The sequence below is a fragment of the Thermobia domestica genome, chromosome 10 (assembly GCF_964235325.1).
Source record: "Thermobia domestica chromosome 10, izTheDome1.hap1.1, whole genome shotgun sequence".
Taxonomy (NCBI): domain Eukaryota; kingdom Metazoa; phylum Arthropoda; class Insecta; order Zygentoma; family Lepismatidae; genus Thermobia; species Thermobia domestica.
In genome coordinates, this window is record NC_137463.1 from 170,025,788 (window position 1) to 170,039,646 (window position 13,859).

The following is a 13,859-nucleotide window of genomic DNA, read 5'->3' on the forward strand; positions in this document are numbered from 1 at the left end:
GGGGGGGCTGTATCGACAAATGGAGATACGGCATGTAGAAGAAAGAGTGTAGGGGAGTTGGTATTGTTTATAGCGGGTCATGTTTTTTGTGAACTTTTCCCAGGCAATAAATGTTATTGGATTTTATATATGTTACTCTTTTAAAGTGGTAGTGGAGGGGGGTACTGATTTCTTAGAAACGACAATGTCGCACCAAACTGTCGGCCTTGTTGAAAACAGTGTGTAAGAGACGTTGTTGTTTCACTAGGCTATTTCACGTTATTAGAATAGATTGTTACATAGTTGGATATATGGTAGAATGACTCCTGATGTTATTGATATAACAAAACAATTTACAATATAACACTAGTATTCATAAATGCTGTTCGATATTGTTTTTGTTTATACATATCGGAACATAAATAATAAAAATAAAAACACAATGTAATTGATACCGTATGTATATTTTTAAATACTAAATATACCTGAATATTAATTTTTCTTTTTGAAAATGGGTTTAAAATATTAAAATCACTGTAATAAATGTAAAATATAGGCTAGGACTAGGGGAGCGCCAAAACGTCACTTTGCTCAGATGAAAATTTTGCTGTTTCCAAGTTATTGAACCTTGTTTCTTACCTTCCCATCTACTAATAATTAAAAACTCAGATGAAAGAAGAAAGAAAAAATATGTCAATTCATGAAAGAATTTATTGTACTTCATTTGTATTTGATCGAACACTTACTTGCATGATTTCTATCTAGGCTATAATGGATTTGTAATAAAAAGAAAGAGGCTCCACCAGACATTTTCCCAAGAGGAATTCCCATCCCTGGAGGAAACAGAATCTCTGCAAAGAAACAAACATAAAATAAGAATCACACACTCAATTGCTTCCATAGAGTTACTATTTTAGTAAAATATTAATTACTTGTTGAAAAGTATATCTTCGGGAGTAATTTGCAACTGGAAATATCTGATTGTCTTTGTACTAATGATGAATTGTAAGCGATACTATACGGTGAACATTTGACTAGATAACAATAATTAGGGATAAAGAATAGGGTCTATTATACAACAATAAATATATTGATGTGAATAAAACATTTGACCCAAGCATGTCATTTCCAAAGGGAGGGACGAAACTACAATACCTGTTTGATTAAAACAGTCGCCGTCTGCAACCACACATTTTGCCGTCGCTCAGTTGACGATTGGATTTCGTAGTGAAAGAAGTCTTCCCTCCTAAGAAGTAATTAAGATACTAGAAGAAATGGTAGTCGATGGAAGACATCAGGAGAGTACAGTGAATAAGGGAAGATTTCATACTACATCTCATGGACAGTCTACAACGCCATTTAAGCAACCCTTGCACGTGAATTGTCGTACAACACGCACGCCGTCTTTTGAACATTTCTCGATAATTGTGGACACAATTTCGTTGCATTTCATGAAGTTCAAAATGGTAACGATCCACAGTGATAGTTTCGTTTTGATAGCAAAAGAGAAACCCCATCATAGATTACCATACCAGCAACAACATCTTCTAGGGGTTTCGGAAATCGTTCTGGACTTTGATCAAGATCCAACATTGCCCTGGCCGTTTCCGATTGCCATAAGCTTGTAGCAGATCCATTCTTTAAAAAATCAAAAGTGACATTCTGATGCAGTAAACTTACCCGGTTATTACTTATACTCAGAGCATTGCTTACATGCAGAGGGCGATTCATGTCAACTCATGTGGCACTCATGAGTCCAAGGTTTTCGTCTTACTGTTTGCATGAAGCCCAAGAACGACAAAGATATAGTGTATGCCTAACTCGTCTGTGATGGTATGAAAACTTTTCCGAGTGTCTACTTCCATTGTATTCTTGAATAGCTCATCCAAACATGTTGGCCGATCTCCACGGGCTTAACTTTGCAATATTGTGTCGCCGGAATGGATTTTTTTTTTTAAAAAAAACGGCGAATAGTGTGCTCTCCATGGTGAAGTTTCATACAACCCTGCTCAACAACGCCCTGTCTCCTGACTATCTGAGTAGACATGTCGTTTTCTGGCAGTGTACATAGTTTGTGACCGTACCAGACGTCAAAGCAGACATTTCAATTATAGCAACCTAATACATAAAGAATCGGATTGTTATTATAATTGCCAAGTATTTGTGCACACGGGTTGTCTGGGGAGAAAATGCCAACACAGCAGGAGTGATAGGAAAGGTCATTCTAACAAAACAAAACCAAAATTAAGTCCTGTAAACACGAGATCTGTACCTCATGCTTTCCGAGCTAGGGGATATTTTTCGCGATGGATATAATCACGTTTCAGTCGCTCTTTATCGGATTTCATTCTGTATTTGGCAAATTTATACCTCATAGAATGGTGACGAAATAGGCTTTCTGTGAATAAACATTAAGTTAGGGTATTGTCTACGAGAAGGAAGTTACAGAAGGATAATAATTTAAAAATTTTCTCATAGAATTTCTCTTTTCTAACCTTATCGAATCTCATGTGGAAACAATATTGCGGAGTAAATCTAGATAATTTGAAGAGATACACCATTACTTGTTTAACATATTTTTAAAATGACATATTGTTACTTTACTCTAATAGTAGCTGAGATTAAATTTAAAAAGAAAATTCATAATTTAAGCGTGCGTACACCATTTGCCAATTGAATGTCAGTGTTTTATACTTATGAAATAATAATAATAATAAAAATAATAATAATAATAATAATAATAATAATAATAATAATAATAATAATAATAATAATAACTCAATACATTGGAAATACACGTGAAAATCATAATTACAATATTCAATTACTTAAAATTGAAAATAGCAATAGTGGAAGATATTTTTGGGAAGCAGAACAATTGTAAGAAATTACAATACGTTTTATAACATTTCACTGCCAACATCAACGCATTTCCTCACTCTCATGCCAACATGGTAGACTGCATGTTGGAGTGATTCCTCGTATTTTGTAATATCCGCAGTATTCATAATGCGTCCTACGAGTTCTATATTTCTCAGTCTTTATCTAATCCAGTAAAAAGAGATCTATGTTAGTTAGATCGGCCGACCTTCGTGGCCATTTAATGGGACCCCTACAACCAAACCACGGTTTGGAAAAAGATTATTACGTGTTCACAACCTTAGCACAGTATAAAGGGGCACCTGCAATACATATTCTTCCTTGTAGCCAAGCGAATCGCTTCTAATTGTTCCACATAATTTAGCAAAAATTGAAGATAATTATGTCACAGCACTCATTTATTAAAAATCTTACTTGGAAATATGTTTTCACTGCTTTATGAAGGCTCTCCCTGCTGTTGATGCTATTTCTAGTAAAAGGCTGCTTTGTCAGTAAATAATATTAAAGAAAACCATTGTTCACTGGCCGCTGACAAGACTCTAACACTCTCACTGGGCTGCAGTTGTTGCTCGCGTTGTAAATGAAATGGGTACAATTTCTCTTCATGTAGTGTTTCTCATAATGGTGTTCGTAGTATACCAAGTCGAACAGAAAATCGTTTTATGCCACTACAATAGGAATGCATGTGTAAAATTAAAGGAATATATATATATATATATATATATATATATAATATATATATATATATATATATATATATATTAGTTTCCCGTAAATCATAATCCCTAAAAAAATGTAATTGGGGCATAATGTAATCAATGTCCTTCTTCGTCTGTAGGGCAAATATTGCACCATAGTGGGAAGGTTTTTGTGAGACGTGGTTGTATTGTTAAGGCTTATTTACACTGAAAAATAACAACAACAAAAAACCGTTAATAAAAATGTTTCCAACATTTTCATATGGATTTTGTGAAATATTAATTACAAAATGTTAATAACAATGTTACTGATGAAAAATGTTGGTAACTTCTAATGAAGAATTTTAAAATATACGAACTGTTAATAAGAGTGTTGTTAGTAACATTAAAAAAAAAAAAAATCAGCATTTCACAAAATCCATTTGAAGTTGCTAGTAACACGTCAATAGAAGCATACATCGTAAGAATCTCTTCAGACAATAGTGTGAATTCATGGATTCCCGAAAAAGGAAGAGAAGAACTAGAGAAAATTATGGAGTTAAAAATCATGGAATTACCAGAAAGAGTTGGTGTACGCAATTTCAGTGAGTTAGCCGGATACGAAAAACGTGCTCGGAAATGTGTTGAATGAAATTTGACTTTTAACAGGATGGCCACATCCAGGGACATATGAAGGATTTTCTTTCAGGAGGTTTAACATGTTCGACTTGACACATAAGTTTAGCGAACAAATGCTCTGTACTACTACTACTACTACTTATTATTATTATTATTATTATTATTATTCCTAAAAAAACGTATACTAAACTATCTGATGTGCTACCTCTATTCACTGAGTGGGGACGCGGTGGCTCAGTGGTAGAGCGTTCACCTCCGGTGCTTGGGGTCCCTGGTTCAATCCCAGCTCGCGCCGTGTGGACTTTGTGGTGGACAAACACCGTACTCGTGGGTTTTCTCGGGTTCTCCCGTTTCCTCCCACTTTGTTCATTCCACCATATCTCTCATCATCACCGTCTCCCTTAGCCTAACCGGCATAACCGTGGGATGTAAAATTTCATTTCATTTTTTCTATTTACTGCGTCATACCTTTATTTGGAATTGATATATATTTCGTTCACTTCCTTCATTTATTTTAATTTACAGAAACCTCTCATTATATAGAAAGAGATGAAAGTGAAAAAATACTTAATAAAAACTTAAGAGTAGCAGAAACCTGTTTAAAGTGAATAATTTCATAAAATTCATAAAACATAGGAAAGCACAGCAATTTCATAGAAGAACTAGTTATGTTTCTGATTCTTCCTAACAGAAAATTGATAAAATTTACTAATCTAATACCACATACTTTCTAAAATATAGAATTGCTATACGTAAAACATTGCTTGAAATATTATGCACACGTCTGTTAAATATTATCAAGATCAATAATGTGATTACAATTACCAATAGACTCGAATGCATAAAATATCATTAACATAATACCTAGATAGAGTCTACATTGAAAACGTTCTATTTAAAAACTTTCTTTAACTCATTCTTTAAAAAATCAGTACATATTTTATCAAAATTAGCCTAATAATTTCTGAGGTAATCTTGAATATCGTCATATCTTTAGATACACACTTATGTAAAAATAAAACCTTTCGATTTTCTTGAAGATGTAAGCTCCTCAACTGAAACCGACACTTTTAATATAACGTTTTTTTGAAAAGAGGAAATTATAATTTCCACTTGGAAATTAACTGCTTAACCGATAATTATTCATTGTAAGTACAATTATTTCTTAAAATGAATCGAGATTTTCCAATGACGTCATTCTCATGTGTCACAATCCATAAAATCAAAAGGAATTCGGGAAAATTTTCCAAATAAAACTTTTTGTTTTCAAATTTGGTTATCCATACCGAATCATTAAGTTCACATATATGTACGAAATGTATCTCGAAAGATATTACGTATACGTGCTAGTTTTGTTTGTTTGATGCCATGATCATTAGTCAGTTTTCAGAAGTTTCCATAGGGCTCTCTTTGAAATAGAGAACGATTGCTTGAATGGAGGCAGACCATACATAGAAGCATACACAACCATGAATATCCTTTAAAATGTCCAGTTTATTATGTCAATAAGAACAGACAAGTGATGTCGACCAAGATCTAGCGAAGATTGTTCAAGGACTATAAATCCACAAGGTGATCGTTACCTTAGCACAAAGTACCAGACACCACCACTCCTTATCCGATTGTAAACCGACTTCAGAGCCCATTGTGACAAAAGGAGTGACTGTATGGAATCACGTAAAGGAATCACTGTACCAATAGAGGTCTTAAGGCATAGAATGGCATGCATTAAAGAACACTGTGTACCATTTCTGAAGAAAATTTTCATCCCTTCTGTATAACTTTTCCCTTTTTATAATTTTTGCTAATGGTTATAAAGATAGAAATAGGGAACATCTTTTTTATTTTATGTAACCAAACTAATATATATGTACGGTATATAAAGAATTTAAACAGTTTATAGAACATCTCGCTTCTTAACTTTTTGTAGTTCTTAGAATCACATAACGTGGGTTGTATTAACGTGGGTTCCTGTCACCACGGCATGGCGCGTCCTCAGGTTGCGGATCGAGGAGAAGGCCTCTAGATATAGAGGTTAGCTGCGAATATACTGAATAAGCAGTCGCGGACAGACGACTAGGAGTGGTCCTCCAGCTTGGGGGTTTGGGTAAGGCTAACACCCTCATCCTGTAAAAAAAGGTACTTGTTCAGAAACATTCACAAAAGCCTCGGACAAGGACTGATAACTTGGCACGACATCAGCAAAAGAAAATGGACATGAGATTTGGAACATGGAATATTAGAAGTCTTTATAGGGCAGGCGCGTTAAAATCTGTAACGAGTGAGTTAGAGAAATACAGGATGGACTTAGTAGGAGTTCAGGAAGTTAGGTGGGAAGGAAATGGATCTGAGAATTCCGGAAATTTTACGTTCTTTTACGGGGAAGGAAATAAAAATCACCAGTTAGGAACAGGGTTTTTCGTTCACAAACGAATACTACCAGCAATTAAACGGGTTGAATTTGTTACTGACAGACTTTCTTTTATTACTCTTAAGGGACGGTGGTGTGATATTATTGTTTTAAATGTACATGCTCCAACTGAAGATAAGGGTGACGATATAAAAGATAGTTTTTACGAAGAAGTGGAACGGATATTTGACCAACTCCCGCGATACCATATGAAGATTCTATTAGGGGATTTCAATGCGAAGGTAGGACGAGAGGATATTTTCAAACCGATCATAGGAAACGAAAGTTTGCATAAGGAAAGTAATGACAACGGTGTTAGACTCGTGAACTTTGCAACATCCAAAAATCTAATCGTGAAGAGTACAAAATTCCCACATCGCGACGTTCATAAATACACTTGGACATCACCAGACGGAAAAACACATAATCAAATTGATCACGTATTAGTAGATAGAAGAAGACAATCTAGCATAATTGACGTCCGGTCGTTTAGAGGGGCTGATTGTGACACTGATCACTACCTGGTAGCAGCGATAATACGGGAGAGATTATCGTTGAATAAAGGTAATACTCAATGTCCGAAAACGGAGAGATTTAATTTAAAGAAATTAGAAGAGAGCCAGGTAAGAGAGGAATACCAGATTGAAGTTTCGAATAGATTCTCGGTTTTAGAAGACTCGGAGTGCACTAGTGTTGAGGATACTTGGATTGAAATTAGAGATAGCATTAAAAGTTCAGCAATAGAAAAACTGGGACACGCGGAAATACGTAGGAACAAACCATGGTTCGACCAAGAATGCATTAAACTAGTAGAGAAGAGAAAACAGGCAAAATTACGGTGGCTACAAAATCCGAATGAAATAACTACACAAAATTTCGCAGATATCAGGCGGGAAACTTCCAAAACTTTTAGAACAAAGAAACGGGATTTTTTGAAAGCTAAAATTAAGGAACTTGAAGATAATAGTAAAAATAAAAATATTCGGGACATGTATAAGGGGATCAGCGAATTTAAGAAAGGCTATCAACCTCGTGCTTATATATTAAAGAAATCTGACGGAACAGTTCTCACTGATACGGATAGCCTCTTAAATAGATGGAAAGATTTCTTTGACGATTTGCTGAACACGCAGCCAAAAACTAATGTGCGTGGAGGAAAGGAGATACACACCGCAGAACCGTATATTCCAGAACCCAATCGAATAGAAGTGGAAGCCGCTATAAAGAAATTAAAGAAACACAAATCTCCGGGTGTAGATGAAATTCCGGCTGAGTTAATTTTAGCTGGAGGCGAAAAATTGTGGAACAAGATACACAAACTCATTCTCCTTATCTGGAACAAGGAAGAATTGCCACAAGAGTGGAAAGAGTCAATCATTGTTCCAATTCACAAGAAAGGCGACAAAACTGACTGTAATAATTATCGAGGCATTTCTCTTCTGTCAACATCCTATAAAATCCTTTCAAATATTCTGTTAGCAAGATTGACCCCATACGCAGATGAAATTATTGGAGATTATCAGTGCGGATTTAGACGAAATCGATCAACTATCGACCAAATATTTACCATTCGCCAAATACTCGAAAAGATGTGGGAATACAATACCCCGGTACATCAACTATTTATTGATTTTAGAAAGGCTTACGACTCGGTTAGGAGAGAAACATTATACAATGTTCTTACAGAGCTTGGAATACCGAGAAAGCTAATTAGATTAATTAAGATATGTTTAAGTGAATCCCAAAGTAAAGTCCGGGTAGGAAAATTTTTGTCCACGAGCTTCCACGTCGAAAATGGCCTGAAACAAGGAGATGCGTTGTCGCCATTATTATTTAACTTTGTGCTGGAATACGCCATAAGGAAAATCAAAGATAGCAACCAGGGCCTAGAGTTGAACGGCATTCACCAGGTTATGGCATATGCTGATGATGTAAATTTAATAGGGGATGATAGTAGAACAGTAGAAATAAATGCAGAGATCTTATTAAACGCTTGCAGAGACATGGGTTTAGAAGTAAATGCAGAGAAAACTAAATACATGGAAGTGCGTCGGGACCGTAATACGGCAAATTGTGGAGGCGTTAAAATATTAAATAATACTTTTGATAAAGTGGATACTTTCAAATATTTAGGATCAATATTAACAGACGAAAATCATATTCACGAAGAAATTAAATGTCGACTAAAAGCAGGGAATTCGTGTTACTATTCGGTTCAAAATCTCTTGTCGTCGCGAATTCTGTCGAGGAATTTGAAGCTTAAAATATATAAAACGATAATCATGCCTGTTGTTCTGTATGGTTGCGAAACATGGTCGCTTACTCTGAGGGAAGAACATAGACTGAAAGTATTTGAGAACAGGATCCTGAGAAGAATATTCGGACCCAAGAGGAACGAGAATGGAGAATGGCGGAAGCTTCATAACGAGGAACTACATAGTTTATACGGTTTACCCAACATTGTTAGGGTCGTCAAGTGTAGGAGGCTTAGTTGGGCAGGTCATGTAGCTAGAATGGAAGAAAGTAGAAACGCTTTCAAAGTCTTGAATGGTAGACCCATAGGAAAACGACCATTAGGAAGACCTAGGCGCAGATGGGAGGATAATATTAAGATGGATCTCGCAGAGATAGGAATACAAAGTAGAAAGTGGATCCAATTAGCTAAGGATAGAAGTCAGTGGAGAGCTTTTGTGAACGCGGCACTGAACCTCCGGGTTCCATAGGCCATAGAGTTAGTTAGTTAGTTTAGTTAGAATCACATACCTTTGTTTCTTGAAACATTTACCTATTCATAGTGAAAAGAAGTTCTTTTTACCAGGAGCAAGATTGCCTCTGCTCGAACCAACTCTTTAGGTTTGTGATTCTTGGAAAAGCATCCTTGTTTGCAGGCCAGTGGCACAATTTTCCTTCAAACAGGTGCTGAAATAATTTCACTTTATATATTTGTAATACGAAGAGAATAATAATACGTACAGCAAAAGTATACGTACAGTAAAATATTTGGTGATGACTAGGTATTTATATGGATGAATTTATTATCCCTCTGGAAAAGATATTCAATTTGCACACTGATGAACCTTTGTCGACAACTTCCTTGGTGTGAAATAGTTCTTCGGACGGAATGGACAGCATTTCTTCCGACCTAAATTGGAACATCTATAGGATGCCTTTGGACGACGGATAGAGAACACTATTCCCCTCCTAGAGACGTACGTCAATTGGCTCTTAACAAAGAATAGAGTTTTGCTATCCATGGCTATAGAGTTTTGAATAGATCCCCATTGTGGATATGGAACCTGTACCTTAGTACTAGTTCCGGGTCATTATATTCCTTATTTGCTTCTACAATTTGCGACATAATTGTTTCCAGAAACCCACGTTATATGATATGCTGTTCTCTTTAGTTCATTATTTTGCTGTTTCCTTTGGTGATTTTTCACTTTGTGTCATTTGCCATGCGGTACGTATGGTATCTTCAACGAAGTACGCTGCTTTGCTCTTTTGTGCTGTTTCTTTATTTTACTCACCAGTATGATACCTTTAACTCGTACCAGGTCTTTTAAGGGCTCATATTGCATATGAACTTAACTTTCACAGCCAACCAAAGTGGTCTGTGTAGACTGGAAGTCGAATTCTTAAAATAGATTGTTAGTTATTTTTACTCCAACAGATTTGGAACATAAACTGAAAGAAAGAACCTTCACACATTTTCTGTATAAAACGTCTACGTTGCACCGTACTTTAGGCTTTGGCATGATTTTGAAGAAAAACCCGAGTACGAAAGCATTAGGAGACAACCATGCAACAGACTGAGGAACTAATGGTGCAATTTACTTTGAGATTATGTGTCTTTGTCAGAAATTGGACGTTCGACAGTCGGCCACTCTCGTGGATAGAATTGGATGTTTCTTCTTCCTATGGCAGGAAGTTGAAAATACATTTATGGAAGTAATATTTCTTACATATTTTTACAGTAGGTAACTAAGTAAAAATATTTAAAATCAATAGTTTTGAAAAGGGTATGAGGTACTTGAATATTTACGATTTGCAGAAATTAACTGTACATGTTCAAGCTATTCGGAAGCACACTGTTGCGAGAAAGACCATAAAAGATAATACATTAACAAAGGTAAAATAGTTTTTAGTATTAGTATTCAATTGAACATATTTAAGTTTTTATGGTTATATTGTTAGTATACGCATTTTAGGAGCGAGTACCCTTATTCGATCCCACGTTAAGTTGTAGGTCCATGTCTCGTAGTCTCAGTACTGAAAGAGGTGTCAAACTCCAATTACCCAGCAATACTCAAAAGTGAATTATGAGGAAATAAAACCGTTAATGTAATTACCTTTCGATCGAGGTGTCCATAGTGCAGCTAATCTTTTACACTGGTACCATTCATCTGGCGTATCTTTTAAGAAACATTGCATCCCTTTTCCTTTTGCGAACATCTCAAATTTTTCTTCTTTCATTTCTGTATCACATTCGTACAGCAGTATATGGTGTATATTACCTACTGTGTCGTTGCTAACATATCCGTTATACTGGAAGAAACAGAAGTCATTATTAGTAGACTTATTTGACTTTACGTTAATATGAATACAAAATTGTTATTTTAAATTATGAATGCATATAAAACCTGTTTGTGTTTTGAAGTTGTATGTGCATACATTAGAAGGTTGAATACGCATATAATAAAAGGCATAGACCACAGCACCAAACTTTCCCGTTTCAATTTTTAAAAATAAATCACATTATACTGCGGTTATTACTAACATATTTATTTTTGAAATACGAGTAAAATTGTAACGTGCTGTCGGAAAACTTCGTTCTAAGTAAACTAACTTTTGTTCTAAGTAAACTATTCTTTTTGGATTTTTTCATGAGGAGTAGAATACATAATATTCATGGGTTATTAAAGAAGTACTTATTTATGAAATATGAATAAAATTGCCTGGTTCGGTTTTGAGAAAATCGTCCGGAAAAACTCACCCGCAAGGGTAAACTATCCCTTGTGTGTCATATTCTTTGGAAATGGATAATGTATTGATTACATATAGATTCCTTGTTTCTGAAATATTTTGGAGGGCCACGACTTTGGTGTAGTAGGACACCCAACACATCTGTCATCACAAGCTACAATAAGCTGCGTGAGAAGTTATAAAATATATCAATAAATCCTAAATATTTAGCCTATATAGTGAGAGTTTGAACCACTAACGCTTAAAATGAATATGAAAACATTTACATTTTAGAGCAACATAAAACGATGAAAATTGCTATTTGTGTGTGTGTGTGTGTGTGTGTGTGTGTGTGTGTGTGTGTGTGTGTGTGTGTGTGTGAAGTGTTTAGGCTTAATCATGCCTTGACATTTAAGCAATGTGAAACAATTAAGAAATTCCTCATTTTGAGGTTCCAGTTTGCAGCCTTCTGCATTTTCACATGGACCTTCTTCACATGTTATTTTTTTTTTTCCATCCCATGTGTTCACACCTTTTAGTGCTTTATTTTGAGGTTTAAAAGTCACTAATTCATAAGAACAGATGACAGACATTTTTTTGAGCCGAGGATTAAGACATTCCTCATTTTGAGGTTTAAAAATAATAATATAGAAGTACACAGTTAACGGATCAACTCTAAGTTTCTAGAACAATATAGCAGAGTGAAAACATTTTAAAATAGAACTAACAACATGTTTGTGGGTAACACGGACGAATTTAGAAAAGTGAAAACAAAAACAATTCCAGTTCCGTGAAATGAAAGTACTATAATAACCGTAAACAATTCAATCTAGGTGTGCAGAACAATCTATCAACCTCCTAGTTACCACTCTTGCTTCGTCGAAAAGTGACATTGGGAAGGAGTAGTGCAGTTTCTAATGGCAATGGACGTTAAAACACTGTAAGTACGCTCGCAAAGAGCTCTGTTAGTAACTCTGGTGAAAAATACACATAGACAGTCCTGACATGTAAAACGAGAATGTGAACCCTTCAATTATCTTATTAATATCATTCATTCAATAAGCTCTTTTGGTAATGGTTTATCTTATATGCACATTGTTATATATAATTATAATAAATTAGTTTTCTTCATGTAATGCCTATAAAAGTAAATTTCTAACTCTATACTACCTCTCTCAATCTTAATCAATCATTCAATCAATCATATTATTTTTAAAATTTGTTACAATGTGCAACAATGTACCGGTATCAAAGCAAGAACAGAACTGGACACACAAAAATCACATAAATAAGGCCCGATATGGACAAAACGTATAATGATACCTAAGATACAGCTTTGACCGTAGAGATGCATGGAACCCTGTACATACATTAATAGTGAATGTGGTCCCGTAGAATTGTAATACACGCTTCACAATAATTTCCCATGTTGTTTATGAGTACGTACAGAACTGCCCCTGTAAATGACCCTAGCATTTTGAGTGCTAACTCCGTATTTTTACGGAGTAGCTGATCTTTTGTAGACTGCGGATTCCGTATCTATATGTGATGATTCAAAATGTATTTCAATGGTTTTGCTCCTTTATTATTCGGAGTTAGCAATTTTAAAATACTCCTTGGACTTCGTAGTTCGGAATTTCGTCAATAGATGGCGTGAAGATCCTAATTAATACCTTTGTTACCGCCAGGGTTCAAAAACCATGTGCTTATTGTTTGACCGTCAAAATGGTAAGAAAGAGCTTGTCGGATGATTCAATACGCTTCAGTTTAGAAGCGGAATTGAGCCACAATGATGGTGATTTGTTTGAAGGAAAGTTATTGGACGATCGTGAGAACGATCCAGACTATGTAACAACAGAAATATCAGCTATGTCAGGTAAGTAACCTTGAGATAATAATTCTCATATTCGCATCCATTTTCCTTGCACTACGTGTGCTGTTATTTGTGTATTACCATTGTAAATGAAATGGTTTTGTTGTTGAAATGCAGACTATCCTATATAAAAATAAAGAGCAAGGTCTGAACTTTCAAACGGTGAATGTTGTATTATTTTAGCTTTTCTAGATTTTGAGATATAACTTTTTAAAAGATTGCAAAAATCTCAGCTTTCTTGGGAAAGCCGCACTTCAGAGCCCAGCACTCAAAGCGTTAGAACAAAGTATTTGTATTGGGGAGCGGAACACTTTGCGTTACCGCTAGCCATCAATTCATGCCTGTGCAGAAGTTGTGGATAGTTTCTACTAGTCTAGGCTCTGTCCATAAGAGCTGTAGAAAAATTGGGGATGACAGCAGATCTCTTCAGAACCTGTTA

The 13,859-nt window shown here is 35.4% G+C and overlaps 2 protein-coding genes across 2 annotated transcripts in view; one reads left to right on the plus strand and one right to left on the minus strand.

The window, feature by feature from the left end:
- The window catches only part of LOC145662838 (uncharacterized), a gene marked incomplete in the record, with an annotated part of 50,178 nt that extends 49,354 nt beyond the window's left edge, over positions 1-824 (minus strand). The window contains 1 exon segment of the mRNA XM_081728754.1: positions 726-824. Within this exon segment, the coding sequence (XP_081584880.1) occupies positions 726-810 (85 nt within the window).
- A 12,448-nt stretch (positions 825-13,272) lies between these two features.
- The window catches only part of LOC145661667 (uncharacterized), a 70,204-nt gene continuing 69,617 nt past the window's right edge, over positions 13,273-13,859 (plus strand). The window contains exon 1 of the mRNA XM_081726993.1: positions 13,273-13,423. Coding sequence (XP_081583119.1) covers positions 13,273-13,423 — 151 coding nt within the window. The remainder of the gene's footprint in view (positions 13,424-13,859) is intronic.